General features: G+C 41.5%; 1 protein-coding gene across 4 annotated transcripts in view; it reads left to right on the forward strand.

Annotated features, from left to right (window-relative positions):
* SIL1 (SIL1 nucleotide exchange factor) overlaps nt 1–16,990 on the forward strand; it is a 246,058-nt gene that overhangs the window by 135,544 nt on the left and 93,524 nt on the right. For all 4 annotated transcript variants that reach the window (XM_006070833.3, XM_006070835.3, XM_006070832.3 and 1 more), the window contains exons 4-5: nt 2,096–2,216; nt 10,760–10,859. In XM_006070833.3, the coding sequence (XP_006070895.1) occupies nt 2,096–2,216; nt 10,760–10,859 (221 nt within the window). The remainder of the gene's footprint in view (nt 1–2,095; nt 2,217–10,759; nt 10,860–16,990) is intronic.

Raw genomic sequence — 16,990 nt, forward strand, 5'->3', positions numbered from 1 at the left:
TTTTCTCTTTTTTATTTCTACTTTTGATCAAAAGTCTGAAAATTCAAGGTATTATTATTGTTACTATTATTCTTACTGGTATTAGTATAATTTACTACTAAAAATAACTATCCACATGACTACTGATTATTATGAATCTACTTGCCCTAGTGAAAATCTTTGTTGTCATTTCCTTATACTACTAGATAACTCTAGGATTTTCTCACTTCCATTTTTAATTTTTCACTTAACAAATAGTTATTGAGGGTTTGCCATATGCTTGGATATGTGATAGACCCTGAGAATAAAATGGTGAGCATTTTTATTAGCCAGATAAATAAAAAACTTAAGATATAACTATTGATTGTGATAAGTGTGATTGAATAAAGGGTCATGGTAAAGAGTTCCCTAGTGGTCCAATAGTTAGGACTCAGTGGTTTCACTGCTGTGGCCCTGGGTTTAATTCCTGGTGGGAGAACTAAGCTCCCTCAAGCTGCCTAAGAACTAAGATCTGTCAAGTGTGGTCAAAAAAAAAGAAAAAGAAAAATGGTCATGGTGTTGTGAAAGCCTTTGGGGGGCAGCCAGATCTGGTCTGGGGAAATAGAGGATGCCTCTCACCTTCTCAGCTGGGATTGGAAGAATGAAGAGATGGAGGCTGGGGTTGGAAGGAGTGTTCTGGGTAAAGGGAACAGCAGGTGAAATGCCCTGTGGTAGGAGGAAGCATGGTTCCTTTCGTGGAATGGAAAAAGGCCATTGTGGCCTAGAGCATGGGGAATGAGGAGTGGACAGGTTTGAAGAGGCAGACAGTGGCTAGATACTAAACAGGGCCTCATTGACCAGTGTGAGGATTTTCATCCTTAAGAACTGTAGGAAGCCACTAAAAGGTTTGAGGTGGGGGAATGACATCATCAGATTTGTATTTTGAAAAAAATCATTCATTGTAAAGAGTAGTTTGATTAGGAGGTAATTATAGTTAGTAGAGGGCAGTTGGAAAGCTTTGGGAGTATCTGGAAGAGAGATGGTGATGGTTCTAAGGGCAGTGGTGGGGAAGACAGAAGGATGTAAATTCAAGAGAGACATGGCAGGAAAAACATGAGATTTGGGAGATTGATTGGATATGGGAAATGTAAAGTAGAGAGAATATCAAGGATGATCTGCTTAGCTTCATACATTTGGAGATGGGATTTTTTTGTTTGTCGTGCATGGCTTTGGGATCTCAATTGAAGACCAGGGGTTGAACTGGGGCCACAACAGTGAAAGCACCAAATCCTAACTGCTAGACCACCAGGGAACTTAAAGATGGGGTTAATGCTAAAGAAGTTACCTCTTAGCCCATGATCATAGGAATAGAATAGAAGTTATCAGTTTTTTGTTGTTTTTGCCAGGATTTGGCCTCCTCTCTTTGAAGAACCAACTTCCTCAGCCATTACTTTTATTTTCCTACCCCAGACTGGGCTTTAAGTAGTGCTTCAAGCTATCAGCCTCCACAGTCCTTCCAGTTCTTCTGGCCTCTTCTGTTCCTTGCCTCTTGAATGCATCCTGTCAGTTTCTGAGTCTGAATCTTTGCATGAAGGACTCCATCTGTTTGGGATTCACTTTTTCCCCAGTCTGGGTCTCACTTCCTACGTCATTTAACACCTGACTTAACCTTATTCAGGGAGCCTCTGCAGAGAAAGGTTTTCCCGTTCTACTTGAACATACCTTTTTTAAAAAAATCTTGAAGCCTTATGGATGGATTTGAGGTTAGAAGTGGATCATCACACACATACACTTATGTAGTCAACTTGGCTTTTAATTTTTAGTCAAAGGTAAAGAAACTCCCTCCTGAAGTGTGATGGCAGGAACAGAAAACAGTTGTCTTGGCCTGGTGATTCCTTGGCTCCTTGGTTCTCTGATGGGGGCACGGTGGTTGGTGTAGCTTGTAGTTCACTGTCATCTTCCCAGAATTGAGAAAACTTGAATTCTTGTTACATCATTGCTCTTTTACACTCAGGATTTACCTGAACATTCCGAGAGAACTTGTGCTGTATGCTTCCCTTGAAAGAATTTTTCATGTTGCAGTGTCGCTCCAAGTACCATATACCTCATAAGCCTTCTCTGTCTTCTTGGCTTCTAGGTCAGGCTGTTCCTGCAGGATCCCACGTGCGGCTGAATCTCCAGACTGGGGCAAGGGAAGTGAAACTCCAAGATGAGGACAAGTTTCAAACTAATTTGAAAGGGTTGAAAAAAGGCAAAAGGTACAGTGTCAAGCCTGGGGACTGGGAGACTGACAGCATTGACCCTATAATGCTGAGAGTAATGACAATATACTGTTCCTTTTTAAAATTAATTTTTAAATTAGAGTATAATTGCTTTACAGTGTTGTTAGTTTTTGCTGTACATCTGCTCGAATCAGCTATATGTGTATATATACCCCCTCCTTCTTGAGCCTCCCACTCACCCTCCACTCCCATCCCACTGCCGTAGGTCGCCACAGAGCACTTGGCTGAGCTCCCTGTGCTGCACAGCAGCTTCCCACTAGTTATCTGTTTTATACATGGTGATGTATATATGTCAGTGCTACTCTCTCAATTCGTCCCACCCTCTCCTTCCCGGCCTGTGACCATTCTTTACATCTGTGTCTCTAGCCCTGCCATGCAGATAGGTTCATCAGTTCCATTTTAATGTATTATTTCTTGCCCAAATACATGTGGATTTAAAATTTTTTGAAATTTAATAGCTTAGAGTTTATGATAAATATTTCAGGGTTTTGTGGATGTTTATTTCTATGGTCTTTGGAAAGAAATAGTTTGCAAAGCAAACTGATACTTTAAAAAAAGGCTGTAGGGGAATGCTTAACCTGCTTTAAAAATGAAGTCTTTTTTCCCAGTACTTTAAGAGCACCCATTTGAATCCCAACAATTAATGCGCTGATTCCAGATGAGTCATCTATTCATTAAAACAGGCCTGTTAGGCCTTCTGCTTTACAGTAATACTTCCTTAGTGGACAATAAAATTGCATTTTAAAGTCTTTAATTCAGAGTAACTTTTCGTCTTAAAACAGGCTTTCTTATAGTATAAAAGTTCTCCAGTGGTAAGAATTGCCTACTTTTTAATAATCAGTTTAGTTGATTTACTTTTGGGCAATTCATAGTCTCTATTTTTATGTTTTTTTTTTTTTTTTTTCTTTTTGACTTAAAAGTTTTCTTTGCTTGCTATTTCCTGTGTAAGGGAGGAGGAGGCTGAGGCATGGGGTTACAGGGGCTGTTGGAATTGTGCAGTTTGAAAGGTCAGTATAAATACCAACCATAAAGTTTCTAACACAAGGACCAGTAAATTATGGCCTGCTGCAAAATATTGGGGCTACTGCCTGTTTTTGTATGACCCACAAGTTATGTGGTTGTTAATGGTTTTTTATGGTTGAAAAAAAAATAATATTTCATGACTGAATAAAATTATGTGAAATTTGGATTTCAGCGTCCATAATTAAAGTTTTATTGGAATATAACCATGTTCATTCATTTATGTATCGTCCATGGCTGATTTCCTGCTGCACTGGCAGAGTTGAGTAGTTGGGAAAATCGTCCCATAAGGCCCACAATATTATCTGGTTATTACAAATAGTTTCCTGTCCCTGTTCTAATATGGCCATGTCTCGTTTTATTGCGCCTCACTTTGTTGCACTTCTCAGATACTGCATTTTTCACAAATTGAAGATTTGTGGTAACCCTGTGTTGAGCAAATCTATTGCTACCATTTTCCAACAGCATTTGCTCACTTCATGTCTTTGTGTCACATTTTGGTAATTCTTCAGTTATTCAAATATTTCAAACTTTTTCATTAATATTATATTTGTTATGGTGATCTATGATTAGTTCTTTGATTAGATCTTTGATGTAACTATTGTAATTGGTTTTTTGGCTTATATTGTTTTTGTCATGTATTTTTTAATTAAGGTATATACTTGTTTTTTTAGACATAATGCTGTTGCACACTTAATAGACTATAGTGTAAACATAGCTTCTATGCACCAAAAAACTGATGTGACTTACTTTATTGCAATATTTACTTTATTGTGATGGTCTGTAACCAGTCCCTTAATATTTCTGAGATATGCCTGTTCATGTAAGTATTGGGAATCAATCATGGATTGAGCAAGGTTAGTGTTACTCAGTCCTTGGATTTTTATTATTTTCGCAATATATTGAAGTTAGAGATGAGGCAGAGGGGACCTGGCAAAAGGTCATCCATCCTGTCCATGTGGCACTCACAAGATCACAAAATAGCTTATTCAGATTTGGGCATTTTTCACCATCAGAAAATTCAATTTTGTATTATGATCTGTAAAATAAGGAGCTATTTGTCGTCCTTATAGTCACCTAAAAGTGGGACGGATCTTTATTTTTCCCTGCCTCTCCAGATGGGCATGTACCTGGAGTAACACAGGTTATATGATGATTACTTTCTCAGAACCATCAAAGAAAGAATCAAATCTCATTGTTGTAACCCCTGTCAATATCCCTCCATTTCTAGCATGCATATACATCTTTCAATGTCTCAAAGTACTTAGGGAAAGTGTCTCAAAGTACTTAGGAAGTCTTTTCTCACATCTAAGCCAAGTATTATTTTTGAATAAGAAACCTATTTTTTCCCTGGTTTAAGAATATTGAGTTAGGAACTTGGTCAGTTTGGTGCTTTTTTATTAATATTTGTTGGTTTTAATACTATGAAAAGTAATTTCTCCAATACCTGGCCATACATAGATCATCAGTGAAAGAAAGAAAGAAAGTGATGTCGCTCAGTCGTGTCCAACTCTTTGCGACCCCGTGGACTGTAGCCCACCAGGCTCCTCTGTCCATGGGATTTTCCAGGCAAGAGTATTGGAGTGGGTTGCCATTTCTTCTCCAAGGGATCTTCCCGACCCAGGGATTGAACCTAGGTCTCCTGCATTGCAGGCAGACGCTTTACCCTCTGAGCCACCAGATCATCAGTAGGAGCACTTACTGCTTCACCTGTTGCTCCTGTCTTTTTAGACTAGAAAGAGAGCCATCCATGTGGTCTATAGTAGAGACACCATGAGAGAGGAATATTCATTCCTACTTCCGCCTCTTTACTTTTCTCCTTTGAAATGTTTCTGAGGGCTCTGCCTTGGAATGTCTTCCAGGGTAAGCTGGACATGTCTTCTTCCTTTTCAGTGTTTATAACTAGCAACAAATCTGTTTGAACAGAAACCCAAAGACATTGACAAGGTGGTTGAGGGTGTTCAGTGCTATGAGCTCAGTGAGTCTCTTGCGGTGAACCTCCTTCTGTGCTCCTTTAATTCCACTTCACAGTGTCTTCCTGTTTCTTCAGTTCTGGAACGGGAACAGAGACCAAAGGACAGGGCTAATTTTCAAATTGTTACAATATTTTGTTTACTGACTTAACTGTTTTGAGAAACAAGACCCACAGCTTTCCATCAGTCTGTCAAAGAAGTTGGTGATCCTGTGAAGTTAAGGACCACTGGCTAGAGAGATGGGATAGTCCCTTCAGCCTAATCCACAGCAGCTTCTCCACTAGTCCTGCTGGGCATGTGACTGGCCACACTGCTACCTAGAGCTACAGTTCCTGTGACCTCTAAAGCCCAGAAGAGGTCTCCTTACTCTGACTTGTCCCAGAGGGGTCTCTGGGCACTTGCTGAGTTCAGTGTACAGTTGGCTCTCAACTGGTGTTCCTCTTGCTCTTTGTGTATTAGACATTGCCATCTTCACTGGTTTTAGTCTGTATCCCTGTCAACTTCTCCATAGTACATCTTTTGCCTTGGAACAATCAGCTTTTTGAGTCATCCTCTTACATTTAGAGGACCAAACTGCATCCAAGTTGTTCCATATTGGGTTGTGTATTTGTTTGTGTGTGTTTAATTGCTAAGTCCTGTCTGACTCTTTGTGAGCTCATGGACTCAAGCCCTCCAGACTCCTCTGTCCATGGATTGTTCCAGGCAAGAATGCTGGAGTGGGTTGCCATTTCCTCCTCCAGGAGATTTTCTTGACCCAGGGATTGAACCTGCGTCTCCTGTGTCTCTGTATTGACAAGTGGATTCTTAACCATTGAGCCATGTAGGAAGCCCTGTTGAGAGCATTTACCATAGTATAATATGGTATAATAGTCAAGGGAGTGGGCCATGGATAGGACCATTTACTTATTCCACCATTCATTTCACAAAAGACCTATTGAGTGCCTGTGTGCCAGGCATTGGGGATACAGTAGTAAATAAAACAGACAAGACTCCAGCTTTATTGAGGCTGGCAAGCAGGAAAAGAGAAATAAGTTTGCAAGTAAGGTAATTATAGATTATAATAAATACTAGGGAAGAAATGAGGTGATAAATCCCTGATGGAGGCTATTGGATTGGCCAAAAAGTTCATTCAGGTTTTTCTGTACCATCTTGTGAATAACTCAACAACCTTTTTGGGCAACCCAATAGAAAGGACGGTTTGAGAAGACCTTGTCAAAGCCTGAGACCTGAAGGATGAGGGGCACTTAGTCATGCAAAAGGTTAATTTTATAGGGTTAGAGTTAGAGCAATTCAGGCAGAAGAAACAAGAAGAGTTCCTGGCTTTGTTAAGGAAAGGGCTTTGTCAAATTCAAGAAAAAGGAAAATGATCAGGATGATTAATGGGTAGGAGAAGGAAGAAGACTAATATGAGATGAGATTGGAAAGGTATGAGGGGCCTGATCATGTGGAATTTTGAGGAGCATGTTGAATGTTCTTCATTTAAGTAGAATTGTAATGCTGAGCCATTGGAGGATTTTGGGTAGAATTATTTAATGTAATTTAGCAAGATCATTATATTTGCTATGTATACCGAGGATAGATTGAAGGTGGACAAAAGATGAACAGAGACAATTAGAATGTCATTTCAGTTGGTGAGGTGGTTTAGTCTGTGGTGTGTAACAAAGAGTGGATGAATTGGAGATTTAATTTGGAGGCAGCAGCAATAGCTTTACAATTTAGGGGTTGGAAAAAGGGCAGTAGGGGTTCAGGTAAAGCCTCATTTGGGATTTGCATAACCAGGTACTGGAAGGTACTATTTAATGAAATAGAAAAGATTGAGAGGGGGACAGATTTATGGAGAGAACTGTCAAGACCTATGGTTTAGGTATAATAAGTCTCAGGTGGCTGTTAAAAATCCAAGATGTATCAGTAGTTGTACAGGAGTCTGGCTGGTACTCAGGGAAGGGTTTGGGTCAAAGATGTAATTTTAGGCATCACTGCCTGATAGATATTTTGAAGTATCTAGGGGAGAGTGTTAGTCGCTCAGTTGTGTCTGACTCTTTGTGACCCATGGACTAGAGCTCACCAGGCTCTTCTGTCCATGGAATTCTCCAGGCAAGAATACTAGAGGGGCTTCCCTGGTGGCTCAGACAGTAAAGAATCTGCCTGCAATGCAGGAGACCCAGGTTCGATCCCTGGGTTGGGAAGATCCCTTGGAGAAGGGAATGGCAACCCACTCCAGTATTCTTGCCTGGAGAATTCCTTGGATAGAGGAGTGTGGTGGGCTACAGTCCATGGGGTCACAAAGAGTTGGACAAGACTGAGACACACACACACACACACACACACACACACACGCGCGCGCGCACGGAGAATGTAGAGGTAGAGAAAAGATTGCTCAAGATTGAACTCTGAGGTGTTCCAGCATATAGGATTCAGGTAAGAGATAAGGAACCAGCAAGAAGAGTTAGAGAAGGGGCAAGGAAGAGGAAAAATCCCAGAGAATGTGGCAACAAAAAGCCAGGAAAGGAGAGTGTTTCAAGGAGGGAGGGGTGAACTGTGTAAATGCTGCTGAGTGGTTGAGGAACAGGCACTAGTGAAGAATCCATTGGATTTGACCATTGATTATTGGTAATTTTGATGAGCAGTTTTAGTGGAGTTTTGGGAACAAAATCCAGGTTGATGCATATGGCAATCTGGCATTCAAGGAGGTGTGGATAGTGAATGAAAACAATGTGTTCATAAAGTTTTACCTAATCTGAACAGAAGCAGAGAAATGGCATGATAATTAGAGATTGTGGAGTCAAAGGGGTGTTGGTATGCTGATGGGAATACTCCAACCAAAGGAAAACCTGATGATGCAGGCAGGTGGGAGTGTGGTATAATTTTGGGAGTTAAAGGTTTTGAAAAGGCAAGTGGGATCTCTACCCTAAGTGCAGCAGGGGCAGGGACACCGTCATCCTTTTTAATAGTAGGGAAAGCAGAAAATGTAGATTTAGGTGCAGGTTGGTATATAGACAGGGAGGCCTGACGTGCTGCAGTTCATGGGGTCGCAAAGAGTCGGACACGACTGAGCAACTGAACTGAACTGGTATATAGAATGGATGATGGGAAGATGAATGAGTTATTGATGATAACATCTGTTTCTCTTAGTGAAGAATAAAATGAGAATACCAGCTGAGGATAGTTGTACATGTGCCTGTGCGCATGCAGGCACACATGTACATTTGTGTGTGTGTAGCTGGGGCTACAAGTACTCTTGCCTGGAAAATCCCGTGGACGGAGGTGCAGTCCATGGGGTCTCGAAGAGTCAGACACGACTGAGCGACTTCACTTTCACTTTTCACTTTCATGCATTGGAGAAGGAAATGGCAACCCACTCCAGTGTTCTTGCCTGGAGAATCGCAGGGACGGGGGAATCTTGTGGGCTTCCGTCTATGGGGTCACACAGAGTCAGACACGACTGAAGTGACTTAGCTGCAGTAGCAGCAGCTAGGGCTAAGAGTGGGTGATGATGGATGGCCTGGGAGAGTGGGACTTTATACAGTAAATAGAGATGTAGTAGACACGATGGGGTTACTCCTAAGTCTTGGAGAAAGGAGGAGAGAATCTGCTCCTTACAGCCTTGTACATATACCATGAGGAAACTATAATCAAAAAAGACACATGCACCCCAGTGTTTATTGCAGCACTATTCACAATAGCTCAGACACAGAAGCAACCTAGATGTCTGTAGACGAATAGATAAAGAAGTTGTGGTACTTATATACAATAGAATATTACTCAGCCATAAAAGGAACACATACAGTTCTAATGAGATGGAGGAACCTAGAACCTATTATACAGAGTGAAGTAAGTCGGAGAAAAACATCGTATGTTAATGCATATATGTGGAATCTAGAAAAATGGTACTGATGAACCTATTTGCAGGGCAGCAGTGGAGATGCAGACATTAGAGAACAGGCCTGTTGACACAATGGGGGTTGCAGAGGTTGGGATGAATTGAGAGAGAGGCATTGAAATATATACATAACCATATGTAAAATAGATAGCCAGTGAGAATTTGCTGTATGACGCAGGGAGCTCAAACCTCGTGCTCTGTGACAACCTAGAGAGGTGGGATGGGGTGGGATGTGGGAGGGAGGTTCAGAGGGAGGGGACATAGTGTACCTATGGCTGGAAAAAACCAACACAATATTACAAAGCAATTATTCTCCAATTAAAAATAAAAAAATTTAAAAAGTTATAGCCCTAAATACTTCACGCCCTCTTCAGAGTAAGGATCAAGGCAGTGGCATCCTCTTGCGGCTGGCAGTGGGTGATTCTCTGACAGGAGAGGTGTTGTCTGTCCTATTTGGTAGGACTGTGGTAATGATTTGAATGAAATACTAGTTTTAAAGGATTGACACAGAGCCTGACACATGGTTAAGTGCTCTGTAAATGGGAATTATTAACTAATATTATTTAGTTTAGGAGGATTGGAGTTTAAAGACGTGAAGTGTTTTTCTGAGGGCTCTAAGGGGTCCCTGAGATGAATCAAAGACAGAACCTCTCATGAGAGCTGAGGCTGGCTAGGATCTTGGGCCATGAGACTGAGGTACTCATCTCACCTGGAACAGAGAGAGTGGTCCACTAGCCCCTTCTTCCCCGATCTCTGCTGTATCTCCAGGGATACCTGGACCACCCTCTCCCCACACTGCCAGCCGGACAGTCTTGCCATGCACAGTCCACGTTCCACACTTCCCTTTGTCTGTATGTATCACTGTTCCTTACCTCTGTTCACTGAACTGAAATGAGTGCTGGTGGCAAAACCTGCCTTCCACCCCGCTGCCCCACAAATGCCTTCTCTCCAGTCAGATGAATTGTGGCTTGGATTAGCTCCAGGACTGTTTCTGAAGATACCACTCTAGTCTCTGCCAGCTTCCTGACATTATGTCCACCTTGGTTCCTTTCGTCCCTCTCCTTGGAGGCTGGCCTTGGTTTTAGTTCTTCATATCTCAAACCCATTCCTTTGTCAGGTTGACTCGTACTCCCTTCACATAGTCTGTGCTCAGGGGTTTGTCTTAAAGGTATGAATTTATTCAGCCTGTTTTTGTAAAGATAGATTGGCTTGTCAAATCAGGTTAGGCACACGCTTGGGCGGGAGAAGGTTATATATAGGGTACATGTTATGTCCTCCGTCTGTGCCCCATTGTCCCCCAGGAGGTCTTCCTCTGGCACCTGCTGAGAGAGCAGCATTGCACAGACATTCCAGACTTGCTTCTGCCTGAGTAACTGGCGGAGAGCTCTCTGTCCACAGTGGGCTTCTGTCTGCCCCATTGCCATTTTCTCCTCTTTTATGAAGCGACCCCATCTTTAGCTCTTTCCTCCTCTAGCTTCAAGGTGAGATCATCAAGGTTAGACTTCTGGCTGACCCATGGCAAAGGTGGGTAGTGTCCTGTGAGTTAGCCTGGCTTAGCTGGCCTTGGAGTGCCAGCCATCCGGAGGGGTGTTCTTTCTTGGGAAAGATGGTACCCACCTCATGACTCTCAACTTCTCTTTGGACAGGCTGGACATCAACACCAATACCTATACATCTCAGGACCTCAAGAACGCACTGGCAAAATTCAAGGAAGGGGCAGAGATGGAAAATTCAAAGGAAGACCAGGTTAGTAATATTGTTATAGTGAGTTCATACCATCCTGCAAAATGACATGAAAGGGAGTCACTGTTCCCTAAAGCTTTAGCAATAAACATGGGTAATAATAACAATAATATTGCAAAATAATTTAAGGAAAAGTTAATGCCAAATAAGTAACCCTTTGTGGACTCTTAATAAATTTCTGGGAGCATTTCTGTCATCGTTTCATTAGGATTCAGATTATACAGTGGAAGTGAGAAATAGATTTAAGGGCCTAGATCTGATAGATAGGAGTGCCTGATGAACTATGGAATGAGGTTCATGACATTGTACAGGAGACAGGGATCAAGACCATCCCCATGGAAAAGAAATGCAAAAAAGCAAAATGGCTGTCTGGGGAGGCCTTACAAATAGCTGTAAAGAGAAGAGAAGCGAAAAGCAAAAGAGAGAAGGAAAGATAGAAACATCTAAATGCAGAGTTCCAAAGAATAGCAAGAAGAGATAAGAAAGCCTTCTTCAGCGATCAATGCAAAGAAATAGAGGAAAACAACAGAATGGGAAAGACTAGACATCTCTTCAAGAAAATCAGAGATACCAAAGGAACATTTCATGCAAAGATGGGCTCAATAAAGGACAGAAATGGTATGGACCTAAAAGAAGCAGAAGATATTAAGAAGAGATGGCAAGAATACACAGAAGAACTGTACAAAAAAGATCTTCATGACCCAGATAATCACGATGGTGTGATCACTGACCTAGAGCCAGACATCCTGGAATGTGAAGTCAAGCGGGCCTTAGAAAGCATCACTACGAACAAAGTTAGTGGAGGTGATAGAATTCCAGTTGAGCTATTCCAAATCCTGAAAGATGATGCTGTGAAAGTGCTTCACTCAATATGCCAGCAAATTTGGAAAACTCAGCAGTGGCCACAGGACGGGAAAAGGTCAGTTTTCATTCCAATGCCAAAGAATGCTCAAACTACCGCACAATTGCACTCATCTCACACGCTAGTAAAGTAATGCTCAAAATTCTCCAAGCCAGGCTTCAGCAATATGTGAACCGTGAACTTCCAGGTGTTCAAGCTGGTTTTAGAAAAGGCAGAGGAACCAGAGATCAAATTGCCAACATCCTCTGGATCATGGAAAAAGCAAGAGAGTTCCAGAAAAACATCTATTTCTGCTTTATTGACTATGCCAAAGCCTTTGACTGTGTGGATCACAATAAACTGTGGAAAATTCTGAAAGAGATTGGAATACCAGACCACCTGACCTGCCTCTTGAGAAATTTGTATGCAGGTCAGGAAGCAACAGTTAGAACTGGACATGGAACAACAGACTGGTTCCAAATTGGAAAAGGAGTACATCAAGGCTGTATATTGTCACCCTGCTCATTTAACTTATATGCAGAGTACATCCTGAGAAATGATGGACTGGAAGAAACACAAGCTGGAATCAAGATTGCCAGGAGAAATATCAATAACCTCAGATATGCAGATGACACCACCCTTATGGCAGAAAGTGAAGAGGAACTCAAAAGCCTCTTGATGATGTTTGGCAAAACTAATACAGTGTTTCAGGTTTAAAAATAAAATAAAAAAAAAAAAAGAAAGAAAGTGAAAGTGGAGAGTGAAAAAGTTGGCTTAAAGCTCAACATTCAGAAAATGAAGATCATGGCATCCGGTCCCATCACTTCATGGGAAATAGATGGGGAAACAGTGGAAACAGTGTCAGACTTTATTTTCTTGGGCTCCAAAATCACTGCAGATGGTGACTGCAGCCATGAAATTAAAAGATGCTTACTCCTTGGAAGGAAAGTTATGACTAACCTAGATAGCATATTCAAAAGCAGAGACATTACTTTGCCAACAAAGGTTCGTCTAGTCAAGGCTATGGTTTTTCCTGTGGTCACGTATGGATGTGAGAGTTGGACTGTGAAGAAGGCTGAGCGCCGAAGAATTGATGCTTTTGACCTGTGGTGTTGGAGAAGACTCTTGAGAGTCCCTTGGCTGCAAGGAGATCCAACCAGTCCATTCTGAAGGAGATCAGCCCTGGGATTTCTTTGGAAGGACTGATGCTAAAGCTGAAACTCCAGTACTTTGGCCACCTCATGCGAAGAGTTGACTCATTGGAAAAGACTTTGATGCTGGGAGGGATTGGGGGCAAGAGGAGAAGGGGACGACAGAGGATGAGATGGCTGGATGGCATCACTGACTCGAAGGACGTGAGTTTGAGTGAACTCCGGGAGTTGGTGATGGACAGGGAGGCCTGGCGTGCTGCGATTCATGGGGTCGCAAAGAGTCGGACACGACTCAGCGACTGATCTGATCTGATTACATATTTGGGAAAACTGAAGCATGGAGCACAGATAGCCATACTCTGCATTACCACAAACATCAATTAGGGGAACAGAGATTAGAACTCACATCTCCTCACTTACACTTGGGTTAGACACAAGTTTAAAGGATGGGACCTAGACCAGGAAGGAAGAGTCCCAAGTCCTTGTCCTTTGAACACGTAGCAAACCTTTTCCAGACCTCAGATCCCTTAAATGTACAATATGGGGCTGGGACAAGATGGCTGAGGTTTCTTCCAACTCTTAAATTTATGTACAAAGTATTAGGGAATGAGAAGGAGAAAGAGGCAGAGTTGCAGCCCCTTGGCTATGTCCTTAATGTCTGGTTCGTGGATCCTGACCTATCAGAACAAAGGCTTATTCTTAGATGGATCATGAGGTCATGTGATAGCCAGAGAATGTTACAAATCAGTCCTTAACATTTCTGCTTGAGTCCTGTCCTTGAAAGAACTTCCTCCAGTGGCCACCTTGCAGACCTTTTTATGTTTTCCCTCCTCCTCCTCTTCACAATTCCCTCTGCTTTTCTTATCTCTACTCTCATCCCAGAATTCTTGCAGTATCTTAGAGAGGCAACACCAGATTCTTGACAGTCTGTGTGTTAGTGAAGGAAGCTTTAGATCCTTCAGAACTAAGGATTTCTGAGACAGACGGACGTGTGTGTGTGTGTGTGTGTGTGGGAGAGAGAGAGGACCTCAGGAGGAAGTGTTAATGTACAAGCCAAGCCTCCGTGTCTTTACTCATCTTACCAAAGTTGTATCTCAATATGAAGAGTGCACATGATAAGAGAAGGTGAGTAGCAGGATGGCAGCAGTAATGGTGAAGGAAGGTGATGTGTAAAATCATATCCTACTGCAGGGGTGGAGAGGTGTGAGGGAAAGCAAATCCCCTACCTGGTGAAGGTGAGGCCAGCAAAGGAGAGCAGTGCATTCCTAGGTGCCTGGAGCAGAGATCGGTATTCCTGTTACCAGGGCTTGGGCTCATTCCCACTCATTCTCTCACCATGAGCTCCACATGGGGCAGATGGGAACATAAAAATCAGCCCTTGTTCCATGTTTTCTCTGTGGATGGAAGACTAACGGCACCCCTCTCTCTTCTCTTTACTCTCTTTAGTGGTATTCTTATCTCATAATTCAATTAATATAGAAAAGTATGAATATTATAAAAATATTTTTTAAGTGTAAAAGCAAGAGATTATCCAAGTTTTCAGTTGCTGTTTTTTGCAATTAAAAATAATTCTCTCTCTCTGCAAGAGACCCCAATAATGGCAGCAAAATGTGACACCCCTGTTCCATCTGATTGGTGTCAGCTGCCTCTTCTGACCTGTGCCTGCTACACTCTTTCCTTACTTCTGTGGTGCTTAGGTTGTTAGTTTCTTCACCGAGGTACTGAGTCCTGGGGTCCTTTTTTCACTTTTATTTATATCCTTCCTGGACTGACTCATCCACCTGCCAATGTACTGGGACTGGCAAATAAATCGACTTGAGGTAGGTTGGGGAGTTTCTTACATGTCTCCAGCTCCTGGCTGCAGATACCATCATACTTTTTATCAGTCTTTAAACAAAATCTTTACATGGTGATTTGCAAGTACAGGATGTGCTTTTACTATTTATAAGGACAATTCTGTGAGATATTGTCATATCTTACCAATTGAATGAATTTTTTTGGGGGGGGGGAAGGGCATCAATTCCATTATATCCATTGGTAACTTATTAGATTTAAGTGAATCAGTCCTTCCCAGAGTCCCTTGCTTTATGGAAAAGCTCTGTGTCACCCAACAGATTTGGGTCATTGTTTTTGAATCTGATCTCTTTATCCCCTTATTACCATACAGATTGCTTGATACTTTATGTTTATCATGTCCACTGTTGTTCAGCTGTATCCTATAAATTGTTCCATTTAAAAATATGGCCATCTTAAACTTTTGAGTCTGGGCAAGATTAAATAGACTCATTTCTTCCTATTCTTGGTGCTGTTGTTTGTTGTTCAGTCGGTAAGTCATGTCTGACCCTTTGGACTGCATTGTGTCAGACTTCCCTGTCCTTCACTATCTCCTGGAGTTTGCTCAGACTCATGCCCATTGAGTTGTTGATGCCATCAAGCCATCTCATCCTTTGTTGCCCCCTTCTCCTCCTGGCCTCAATCTTTCCCAGTATTAGGGTCTTTTCCAATGAGTCAGTTCTTCACATCAGGTGGCCAAACTATTGTAGCTTCATCTTCAGCATCAGTCCTTCCAATGAATATTCATTCAGGATTGATTTCCTTTAGGATTGACTGGTTTGGTCTCCTTGCTGTCCAAGGGACTCTAAAGAGTCTCCCTCCAGCACCACAGTTCAAAAGCATCAATTCTTCGGCACTCAGCCTTCTTAATGGTCCAACTCTCACATCCATACCTGACTATTGGAAAAACCATAGCTTTTTCTAGACGGACCTTTGCTGGCGAAGTGATGTTTCTACTTTTTAACAGGCTGTCTAGGTTGCTCATAGCCTTTCTTCCAAGGAGCAGATTCTTTTAATTTCATGACTGCAGTCACCATCTGCAGTGATTTTGGAGCCCAAGAAAATAAAGTCTGTGACTGTTTCCATTGTTTCTCCATCTGTTTTCCATGAAGTGATGGGACCGGATGCCGTAAACTTCTTTTTTTGAATCCTGAGTTTTAAGCCAGCTTTTTCACTTTCCTCTTTTACCTTCATCAAGAGGCTGTTTAGTTCCTCTTTGCTTTCTGCCATTAAGGTGGTGTCATCTGCAAATCTGAGATTATTGATATTTCTCCCAGCAATCTTGATTCTAGCTTGAGCTTCATCCAGCCTGGCATTTTGTATGATATACTTTGCATGTAAGTTAAATAAGCAAGGGGACAATATACAGCCTTGACGTACTCCTTTCCCAGTTCAACGAGTTTGTTGTTCCATGACCGTTTCTAACTGTTGCATCTTCACTGGCATACAGGTTTCTCAAGAGGCAGGTAAGGTGGTCTGGTATTCCCATCTCTTTAAGAATTTTCCACAGTTTGTTGTGATCCACACAGCCAAAGGCTTTCATAATATTAAAAGCAAATATAAAAATATGATAAAGGTGAGAAGAAGACGTGAAATTGTATCTCACCATACCAAGAACCAGGAAAATAAAAACTTGACTTAAGAAAGACAGTTAACTGATGCCAGCAGTGATATGACCCGTAAGTTGGTATTATCTAATAAGAATTTTAAGGCAGTTATCATAAAAATGCTTCATGCAATTACGTATACTCCTGAAATGATAACCTCAGCAAAGAAATAGAAGATATAAAGAACAAAATGGCATTTTAGAGCTGAAAAATGCAACTGAAAGTTAGGGAAAAAATCACTGCATAGGCTTAATAGTAAAATAGAGATGAGAGAGAACAGAATCAGTGGATTTAAAGGCAGATAAAAGTTAATCTAAATAACAGAAAATAGATTGAAAAAATAAATAGTGACTTAAGGACCTGTAGGACTGACTGTAACAGAAAATCCAAGATTTGTGTAACAGAGTCTCAGAAGGAGAGGAGAAATAATATGGGTCTGAGAAAATAGTCAAAGAAATAGAGATGGAAAACTCTCCCAATTGGTGAAAGTCATAAACCTACAGGTTCATGAAGCTGAGTGAATTCTAAATTGGATAAATTCAAAGAAATCAACACCATGATGCATCACAGTCAACCTGAAAACTAAAGACAGAAAAATAATTTGAAAGCAGCAAGATAGAAACCACATACTAGCAATAGGGAATAATGTTTGAATGATAACATCTTTTTCATCTGAGATCACAGAGGTCAAAAATACGTGGC

This window comes from Bubalus bubalis, chromosome 9, assembly GCF_019923935.1.
Source record: "Bubalus bubalis isolate 160015118507 breed Murrah chromosome 9, NDDB_SH_1, whole genome shotgun sequence".
Classification (NCBI taxonomy): domain Eukaryota; kingdom Metazoa; phylum Chordata; class Mammalia; order Artiodactyla; family Bovidae; genus Bubalus; species Bubalus bubalis.